At 37.1% G+C, this 11201-nt stretch overlaps 1 protein-coding gene across 1 annotated transcript; it reads right to left on the bottom strand.

Annotated features, from left to right (window-relative positions):
- Positions 1-188: 188 nt before the first annotated feature.
- Positions 189-2501, bottom strand: LOC129572215 (putative nuclease HARBI1; the record flags this gene model as incomplete). The annotated part of the gene is made up of 3 exons (XM_055452163.1): positions 189-733; positions 791-1042; positions 2339-2501. Coding segments are annotated over 3 exons (960 nt in total), but the record flags the coding sequence as incomplete, so codon positions are not given.
- Between the last annotated feature and the right edge of the window lie 8700 nt (positions 2502-11201).

Below are 11201 nucleotides of genomic sequence, written 5' to 3'. Positions count from 1 at the left end.
GGCCCAGCAACCACCTGTGGAATACATTTATGTGCAACCAGAAGTGGTCCAACAACAAGCACCTGATGGATTGGCATTGACACAAGCAAGTCAATCGAATCAAAGCGATCATCAAATGGATGAAGAAAATTGAAATTGAATTGTCTTTTCTTTTTTATTTTTACTTTTTAAATACAATAAAACATTTTCTAACGAATCATATTCTGTTGCCATTGCACTGCGCCAACTCCATTGAAATATTCTTTGAATTGTTCTCGAATGGACGTTCCTTCACTTGTTGGTCTTCCAATTGCGTTTGCCAATCCGATAAGATTTGCCGCTGGAAATGGGATATTGTCGGTGTTGCCAAATGCGGGTTCCGCTGGACTTGGAATTTTTTCATCACGCATCATATTGTGTAGAACACATGAAGCGAGAATAATTTTGTCAATCTTCTCCGGGGTGGTATGAATCGGCGTGAAGAAAATTCGGAAATACGCCGACATTATACCAAAGCAATTTTCCGTTGTTCTTCTTGCCCGACTGTGTCGATAGTTGTAGATCGCCTTTCTTCCATCATGAAGCGATTGGACTCTTGGATACGGCTTCATCATCGAATTGGTCAAGGCAAATGCTTCGTCTCCAAGAATAACGTTTGGCAATACGATATTCGTTGATGGCAGAGCAGCAGGTGGTGGAATATTGAAATTACCACTGTTTATTAACTTTCCCATATCACTCTTCAGAAAAATGCCTGTGAAATCACAATTGAATTTAACAAAAATTTAAATTCATTCGAATTGCATCGTATATATACCTGCATCGCCTTCTCTTCCGTACGAACCGACATCAAGAGCAATGAATTTATAGTGAGCATCGACAATTGCCAACAAAACAATTGAGTGGAAATCCTTGTAGTTAAAAAAAGCAGACCCGGCATTTGACGGACATCTTATGCGCACGTGTTTCCCATCGATCGCGCCACACACGTTCGGATAGTTCCATTTTGAATAGAAATCAGCGATTGTTTGTTGAAATGATATGGCTGTTGGAGTTGGCATCGCTTTGATCATGAAACGAGTTATAATCGACGAAAGACATTGGCCAACAACACGACCAATTGTCGTACGATGGGCTCTGAATTGGAATGCCAACGATTGAAAAGATTCTCCGGTTGCCAGGTAACGTAATGTGATGCACAATTTGAGCCGTGGTGATATTGGATTGGGAATCCAAGTTGTTGTGATACTTTCGATGTCATTTTTTATATCATCGAGTATTTGGCCAAAAAGAAATGGAGTCAATCGGAAATATTCCTTGAATTTGGTATCATCGTCCATGAGGTGGCGGTCAATCAAAATGTTGTGTGCACCTTCTTCTAGTCGTTGTTTATATAATTTGTGAGGACTTTTTCTCTTATTTTTATTTAACAACAAAGCAACACAGATGAAATCGTGATCAAAACAATACTTGGCAGCATTATATGCTGCAATTGCTTGAGAATAATCCATATGTAGTTAAAAAAAACACGATGCAATGACACTGATATAAATATGTAGTTTGACAAATGAAAAAATAACAATCAGTTTCAGTTTAAGTTTCAGTTCTATGTTGCAATCCACCACTGAAACTGCAACTGAATAAATGTACAACAAAACTGAAAATCAGTTTAAGTTTCAGTTTCAGTTTCAGTTTCGGTTGTATGCGACACCAGGCCTTAAGCCCTAACTCAAAACCCAAAAACAGAATTGTGATCAAACGTGTGAATAAAATCTACACAAAAGGCAATTGATTTGTTTTGTTTTTTCATATTAAATTCAGTTTGGTAGCAAAAAGGTAACGAATTGCACCACAACAATATTTGGTGGTAACTGCACACTAATGTCTAATACAATGTTGTTTGACTCGCTCTATAACTTAACCTTGGATCCGGCATCTTATGTTGAACATTGAGTTGCTCTTAAAGCACTGCTCACAATAATTTTCATAAAGGTAATCTTAGATTCTAACGGCACTTCGCCTCTGCTCGCAATAAAAGGAAATATCAGTTTCAAATGGCGCTTTAACTATCTTTTTTCTGTGTTCTGTTTAACCTTTCTTTGATTTTCATGGCGTTAGTCGCCCAGTAAATAAAATGATGAATGACGTAGATTTGTTGGCTCTCAGTCCAGTTGTTCGAAGCAGACGAGACTATTGTGGCGCTCGTCGGCCGCGCAACGTTTGCATGGCCCTGCACGACAATGTGGTGAACCTCCTCGGTGGCCGGCGGAGAAACAATTGATGCATAGCTGGAGCTCGCGAATGCGAAGTCGGCGCTGTCGAATGGTCATTTGGAGGAAATCCGGACAACGATCCTCACCGCAATTGTGGCACACCATGCTTGGGTTGATTGCCTGTGGTGGCACTTGTGGCTGCACCTGTTGTGGCCATACGGCATTTTGCGCTTGTGCCAGCGGCTGTTGTTCGAACAATGATGCTGTTTGAAATGCGCCCGATTTCGTGAATTCTTCGGCTTTGAAAATCTTGACGATTAACACATCGCAACGTTTTTTTCCGCTGGTCCATTTTTCTTTCTCGTTTTTGATTTGCTTGTGCTGCACAATTAATGACGCGTTTCACTTTTTATGGTCTGCTCAACAATGCTCGATTTGTTAGCTGTGAATAACTGTGTATATTGGCTCTTTGCTTCCTCGCTGCTTTCTTGAAAATTTCGCACTGAATGAGGCCCTTTGTCGTTTCGCGTTTGTAATAATTTTTTGTTCACGCCCGTGTTGACTTTCGTTTTTCTCGAATGTTCTGCACTAATCAACCGTTGTCCGTTGCTCTTTCGCTCTGAATGTTCCAGACTGTGTAAAAATATTTTATATGCGCACAATTTATTGCTTCCAAGATGGCGGCTCTTCGACGATGATATTAAAAAATGCCCTGAGAATTTTATTTCTGCGAAAATGCTTTGACTTTCATGTTTTTTCACTAGGTTTTCTGCTCTTAGCGCACTTGATTTTTATTTTCTAGATATTTTTCTTATGTTTAGTTGCTTAATCTCATTTCTCACACGCACAATGCTCAATAAATTTTCCTGGAAAAATTCCGTTTAGTTTTTGCGCTTCCTACGCTAAAGATCTGTCTCTTTCAAATGTATCTCTTTTGTAAATTACTGCTCACTATTTGTTTCGCGCTAATTTTTTCGCTTTTTCTTATTTTTGTCAAAATGCCGGATTATTTCGTGAATTTAATTTTGCTTATTTTCTTCTGTTTTATGAGTCGCTTTGCTCTGAGTTAACTGCTCTGTTATTCCATTCCCTCCGTGAAATTTTCTTTTGTAATTTATTTTCTGCACAATTAAATGTTTATCGCTCGAATTTTATCTCTTTTCATTAAATTTCTTATTTGGATCGGCGTATTCGATTTTTTGCTTAAATTATTCAGAAAAATTTCTTGGCCTAACACGATTTGCGTGTGTTTTCTTCGATATCTTTCCGATGAGTGAATTTATAAATGGGGGTCTGCAAATTTATAAATGGGTGTCAAAAAAAATGAAGACCTAAAAAAATAAGGTCCTCACTTTTGAAAAACGATTCTATCTAGTGTAAAACCAGTCTCCCAAAAAAGTGGGGACTAAAAAAAAGGTCCACACTTTTGAAAATCGATTATATCTAGTGTAAAATTTTCCAAATCGCTCGAGGGGGGTCTCACATTTGGAATCCTAGAGGGGGGGTAGAACCGGAATACCCCCCTGTTCATTTGCTGCTCTGCTGCTCTCCTTCTCTGTCTCGCTAGAGACTTCGATGAACTGCATAGCATTGGTGTATCGCACGACGCTCGTGTTTTTCTTTAGAAAATACGGGGTTGCGTTCTCGTTTCTCCGTTGTTTGATTGTGTGCGGTGTACTTAGTGCCTTAGTGTGTGTGTATGCGCCTGCTCAACGAATGTTCCTCTCGTCGCTCCGCGCGTGTGCCGTTTTCCTGGAATTGGTTTCGACTTTCTCACGCGCTCGGCTGGTACTGTTGATATTTCATACTGTAAACATGGTTGTTTATTGTGGTTTGTTTTAGATTGAAAGAGTTTGGCTAACGGCTCGAGGAACTCGTGTTCGCTTTGAGGCGTGCATGATTTTTTGTCTGTGACATTGTTTTGGCTCACAATCAGAGCCTTTCCTAGCGGGGGTTCAAGTGGTTCAAAGAACCAGGGCGCACGAGCGCCGAAGGCGCTCGGGGGCGCTTGATATTTCAAAATTGCCGAATTTACTTGAAATAATCACGAGAGCGCCGAAGGCGCTTGGGCGCCTTTCCCTTGAACTAAAAACTGTTGATGTTTTTAAATAAGGCTTAAAATCGCCGAAGGCGCTCGAATGCTCTTTTTTATACATATTTCTTCTCAGTTTGAAATTCAAGGGCGCCAACAGGAATTAATAAAGCAATTCTTCATTTTGAAATGATATAGTTTCTATTTTAAAATAAAGAATTGCTTTCATTCAGCGCCCTTGCCTTTTTTCGGCGCCCTTGAATTCCAAACTGAGAAGAAATATTTATGAAAAAAAGGGCTCGAGTGCCTTTGGCGCTCTCGCCTCCGAATTAAGAACATTAGGAATTGTCAATTTAAGGGAAAAGTGCCCGAGCGCTGAAAATGGCTGCGAAAAGGCTCTCCATGAAGCAACGGAAATTTGCGAACGCATTTTGATTGAAGTTAAATTTGATCATCAAAAACCTCGAGCGGCTAGAACAACTGTTACAAATACAGAGGAATTTGTAACAATAGCTTTCTTACCAATCATTGAATCCGCAACTGATTCAATCACTGATCGTTTTAAAGCACTAAAGCAATACAGCGAATTATTTTCGTTTCTTCATAATTTTGAAAACTATGAAACAAACCGAAAGAACAGCAGTTTGCAGAAATCATGCAAGAAACTTGAAGTTGTTTCAACGCATGAATCATGCGAAATTAATCGAACAATTTTCGAACAAATTTTTTTTTCCGGATTTCGAGGTGAAAATTTTTTTGGGTACGTTTCGAACAATCTCGAACAACAAATTTTTTCAAACACGAACGTTTGTTCGAACTTGTTCGTTCGAAAAAAAATTTTGTTCGAAATTTTTCGAAACGTAACCAAAAAAATTTTCACCTCGAAATTTGGAAGAAAAAATTTGTTCGAAAATTGTTCGATTGACACCTCTACGCATGATGGAAAATCTGATATCGATGGTGATGAACTATTTCTATAACTTGCATTGGTTTCAACTTTAGTGAAACAAGATAATATTACTCACGCAATCGATATACTAAATTCAATTTAGAAGCGAAAAATGGAAAACTTAGTTTCAAGTGCAGTTACTGCGCTTCACATACTGCTGGCGATCCCAGTTCGCGTTGCAACGAGAGAGCGATCATTTTCAAAGCTTAAGTTGAGTAAAACTTATCTCTATTTGCATTTCTATGCAACAGGTCAAGATAGGCTGAATCATCTGGCAATCATATCAATAGAAAGCGATGTAGCAAATTTGATTCAATATGACAACAAGAAAAAATACATTCTTATGTAGTAAGTCATTTTAATGTATCGTTCTTCTGTTGCTTTTCAAAAAAAAAATTGAATAAATTTGATCATTTCTACGTTTTTTTCACTCCCCTTAAAAATTCCAGCTTGAAAGGGCGCCAAAGGATTTTGAACCAAGGCGCCAGCGAAGCTAGGAAAGGCTCTGATAACAGGTATCATAATTCTCTGGCGTTGGAGCCAAATGATTGATAATTTTTGCTGCCGCATCTTTAATACACGTCTTCAAATATTCAACCTTCATGCCCTTATCTAAATTTTGATCACAATGCTGCTCTTTTGAGCACAACTGAAATGTGATTTTTTTGGCATTTGTTTATTCTTTGTCTGTGATTGTTTTGTTTCGGTGCGGTCCGCATTTTTGAATTATTTCACTGTTCAAAGTGCCGTTTTTGTCGCATTTTTTGGAGAAATTTTGGTCGAATGAAATGAATTAGGACAAATAATGACGATTTGCATCAAAAACCGCAATAATAATTAATCGATATTTTTGATTTTTTTGAGTTTTTTTTGGAAAAAATTGATTGTTTTGAAATTGTTTTTTTTGGACTTTTTTTATTTTTTTTTTTGGAAAATTTCATTCGAATGGAATATATAAGTGCATAAAAAGAGGTTTTACATCAAAATTGTTCAATTTTTTCGATTTTTTGTAATTTTTTAGCGAAAAATTTGAAGTCCTATAATTTCTCAACTACTCAAAATAGAGCAATAGTGTCTGAAGTAACTTTTTAGTACTCCTCAAGACCTTTGCATACCATGTTCTAAAAGTGCTAAAAGAGTTCTAAAAATGTACTAAAAAGTTCAATATCTTGCGTCACGACTTTTGAATTTAGTCTCCAAGTCAAGTTTTAAAGCGTTTTGCCGTCCAAAAGTCGTGACGCGATATTTTTCCTTATTGTAAATAAATTTTCACAATAGTGAATGCGCTTTTGAACTTCGTTCTCAGCAATACAGCGTCCTAGCGTCACTCAAAATGACATCAGTCATTTTGAGTGGTATTTTCACGCACGGAGCGTCACTTCATTTTAACCTCGTCTAGAGGTTTTTCATTTGATATCACTACTTTTGTAAAGCTTTTTTTTTAAATACATTTTTACCAGAAGTATGTCTATTTTAAGTTCTTATCATCAGAAAATTGCAATTTTCTGGGTAACACATTGGCATTCTAATTTCACAAGTTCTGGAGATTGCACTATCTAATTTCGACTACCATTGGAAAAGTCCCAATTTCCTCTAATGGCACATTATAAAATGCGGTAAAATATGATTAAATTTCAAAATAACCATAAAAAGAGTGTTGAAACGATTGTGGATTCTCATTATTTCATTAAAAAATATTAGTTCCCAACCACCAAATCTCTGGAAAGTGCATTTTTTATGTATCCCCCGAGCAAAAGTTCAATTTCATACATTCAGATGCCAAAATGCCGATTTATGACCAAAATGACAACGAAATGGATATTCAAGTGTTCGTAGACTCCCATTATTTTCACGAAAAAATAGCAGTTTTTTAAGACCAAAATGTCGTCAGAGGTCTATTTCACGTGTTTTCCGAACAAAAATGTCATTTTCAGTGAAAATAAAGCAAGACTTTGATGAATTGCCTATGCCCAGAACTTCGAAATACGAATTTTCCCGGATATGTGGCATATGCCATTTTGTTGGTATGGTAGCTACAAACGCTCAGTTTTTGGTAAAAGATTGTTGGGCTGATTTTTGAGAAATCGCGTTTGGTGTGAAATTTAAGGGGGTCGATTTTTCATAAAAATCGACTTTTTTCTTTTATATCACATAAACATTGGCATGTGTGTATGGAACTTTTTAAAGGTCTTCTCAAATAATTACGAGCTGGGTCTGCCCGATGGGTGTCTGAGTTGATCTAGTGTGAGAAATAAATACTTGAAAAAATCGTATACATGCAGGCTAATGCAGCCCTAACCAGCTCTCTTGTAATACAAATGCCAATCTGAGGACGGGTTTCGATGTGGCCCGACACCAGCTACAACTTGGGCATATCGACACCGGAATCTGTGGGGGTCAAAAAAGTTTCCGGACACACGGGGACAGTGTCCCCTGGGGACACGCACATCCAAATCAATACTTTCATAAAAAACCATGGTCAAACTGCCAATGCCCATAACTTTTTCGTTTTTGAACTAATCGGGGCACTTAGACCGGCGTTGGAAAGGTGGCGAGGAGGAGCTTCTCTTGGACACCTCAGACCACCCCCTGGGTACCCCCTTCGTAAGATATGGGTATAGATTTGAAAATTTATCGAAATTTTCCAACCGCTATATTTTTGCCTAGACCACACTTTAGGCATGGGAGATATGGTGTTTCTGACTATTTGGGCCACGACCTTTCCAACGGTACCTAACATGCCGGGGCCCAAATAGTGCCCTGAGAAAATAGCATATATACTCGTGACGCGAAAACTGGTATTTTTTATATTTGGCTTGAAATGCACAGTTGTTGGAGCGTCACATGGAATACGATATCATAACCACTGAAAATAATAAAGAAGATTTAAACTGAGAGTTCTGTCAAATTTGCGCACCAATACATCCAATTTCATTATATATTCATCGTTTATATGTATAGAAACTTCTATTAAATGTTCAACATCTATGCTGACTGACATTTGTGAACGCTAATCAAGCGACAAACAAACACGCACAAACACACACCAACAAGCGCATGACGATTGAACATTATTTCTGTTCTTACTCGTTTGCAGGCGATTGCTACATTCATATAGCAGCGTGTGAATGAAATGCAAACAGTCAACGTGCCGTTCTCTCCACTTATCGTAGCGGCACAAACATCTACTGTATCAACACTCATAATACAACAAGCGTTTGTCTGTATGCGAAATCAAAGCTGAAGGGGCGATGAAGGCTCTAACGCACGACGAAGTAACTTTGACAAATGATTTATATATGTAATGGTGCGTTAAAAGTGACAGAACAGAAATCGGCATCTCAGTTTAAATGTACTTTATGTACGATCGAGGAGTAATAATGGAACGAGCGAAATCATCAACGGCATTCAATCGAGAGGAAGTGTTCACAAAAACCGAGTTGATTCAACTGTTTGCCGATTTATCTACAAACGATGTATGGTCTGCACAGTATGAAACTTATGACAAAACCAAGGAGTGGTCTATAAAGTTAGCTGAGACTATCCGAGAGCTGTCAGTTGACAAAGCAAGTGCATACATAAAAAAAATTCAGTTCTTTTGGTTAGGTCAACAGAACAATTATTGGACACAAGATCAATCCCCAATCAAACAACACCCGGGTGAACGCGATACGCTTTGATGAAAGCCTACAATCGTTCGATGAGGCTTTCATAATTTTCATATACATTTTAAATACTGAACGCCCAGGAGTAGTATGATATGCACTTTTTTCCGCCATTTTTAAATTTTTCTGCTCATAGATGGCACCGAAAAAGCTCAACTTTTTCAAAGCTCTTTTTCAGCGCCATCTTTTGGATGAATAAATTCAAACTGGGTGAAAAATAAAGAATACGGATTTGACAGCTGTCAATCAGTGTGACAGAAGGTGACACATCATTATGTCAAAGCCAGCTCCGTTATTTTTCCACCATTTTGAATTTTTTCCGTTTAGTGACAGTTGCTAGAAAATTCTGGAAATAAATGATTTTAACCAAGAAATGATCAGCTTTTTTAAAATACGGACTTAAATTATCTGCTAAAAAGGTTAAATCGTTTATGCGATTTTGATGGATATTTGCATTTTATTAAAGTTGGTGTTTCCCGTATATATAGTATATTTTCATAGAAAACCTACTTCACTCAAATGCAAATAACTCAATCATTTGTTGACATATCTGGGTGTTTTTTACTTTTATTGACATCTACAGTCAATTACCTATCCATTGATAGCCTAATCATTGAAGTTGATGGTAAGTTAGCGAAAAAGGGAAAAATAAATTAATATTGATACGGTATTCATACAAAAAACAAAGTGGTCGCATTGTGTGTGTTTTTTTCTCTCTATTTCTTTTCTTTGGCTTTGTTCGCACGAGAGCTACACAAATATACTGTGTTATTCCCTTTATCCATTCTTATTAGACTGTCTTTGTGCTACATTCTGTGTGATATCGATTGCTGTTGAGTGTGTCTATAGAGAGTGAGAGAGAGAGAGAGTGTGTGTTTTTTTCTCTATCCATTCGTACAGAGAGCGAGCACTGCGTGCGTCGCTTGGACTTAGTTCTTATTACACTTTGTGTGTTATTTTCTCTCTTCCCACTTTGTGCTACGTTTTGTGCACATTCGTATGAGAATGTGTATATACAGAGAGCGTGTACAACGACTACCACTTGGTCAAATTACACTTTGTGCATGTGTGTTCTTTTTTCACAGAGCTAATTTGATGCGCGCCGCATTTGTTGTTTAGAAGAAGCATAGGAAATATTGAACAAAACAAAATAACACGTGATTTTGTGTGTTAACTGATTTACGTTTTTACTCCAATTTGCAGCAAACTGCCTCGCAAGACACGAAAGACTCGAAAGACATGCATTAAACTAAAGTTTTGAATTTGTACCATTAAAACTTTTTTAATACTTCGAACAATGGCACATCAAAGTGACGGTTTTTTCTGTGGCATACATAATATTACAGCGTATCGGATAGACTTTTTCAGTCCAGAAGAATGTGTATACAGCTAGGTCTGTGTCTGATTTTGAATCCCAATGATTTGCCTTCTTGATCATGTTGCAGTTCCGAAAATTGCAATCACCTGGTCAGATTGTAATTTTCGGAACTGCTACATGATATCAAGAAGACAAATCAGTGGGAATCAAAGGGATTTTCGAACAAAATTTCAGTCATTACCAGACAACCGAACTAAACGATATGAGGTGTGTTTTTAAATTATTTTGTGATTGAATTGAATGAATGAATTTGGATGATTTTGTGCGAAATAGTTTTTGAATTGAATGGATGAATTTGTGATTGATTTGAATGAATGAATTTGAATGATTTTGTGCGAAATTGTAATTTTGACTAAACTGATATTATTTTGTGATTGATTTGAATGAATTTGAATGAATTTGTGCGAAATAGTGGTTTTGAATCAACTGATATTATTTTGTGATTGATTTGAATGAATGAATTTGAATGATTTTGTGCGAAATAGTGATTTTGAATCAACTGATATTATTTTGTGATTGATTTGAATGAATGAATTTGAATGATTCTGTACGAAATAGTGATTTTTCGAATTGACTGGTATAATTTTGAGATTGAAAAGTAATTTACGGGGTTTATCTGTTTTGGATAAAGTGTGTATTTAGAAATTCAATCAATTCAAAAGAAGAAGCGGGAAGCGTTCAGACGCTGTCTATCTTCAATGAAAGGTACGCTATTCAATTAAATTATTGAAGTGAATAGCCACTTCTAAATTCATTTCATTTTATTTAATGTATATTGTAATTTTCCAGCTGTGAAACTCTACGAGAGGGACATTGACAACGTGATTACGAGCTGGGTGGAGCGTCAAATTACCGATGAGGAGAAAAAGAGGAAGAGGAAAATGCAATCACTACTAACTCTTTGCAGACCTTTATCTATATTGGTGACCCGATGCACCCCACCGAATGACATCGTAAGGTAAGTAATTTGTTTCTTTTGTTTCTT

Source organism: Sitodiplosis mosellana, unplaced genomic scaffold, assembly GCF_009176505.1.
Source record: "Sitodiplosis mosellana isolate CC-2019 unplaced genomic scaffold, AAFC_SMos_1.0 Smas_scaffold_4454, whole genome shotgun sequence".
In the NCBI taxonomy this organism is placed as follows: domain Eukaryota; kingdom Metazoa; phylum Arthropoda; class Insecta; order Diptera; family Cecidomyiidae; genus Sitodiplosis; species Sitodiplosis mosellana.
Note: the sequence above shows the minus strand (reverse complement) of the source record. Positions and strands in the feature narration are given on the sequence as shown.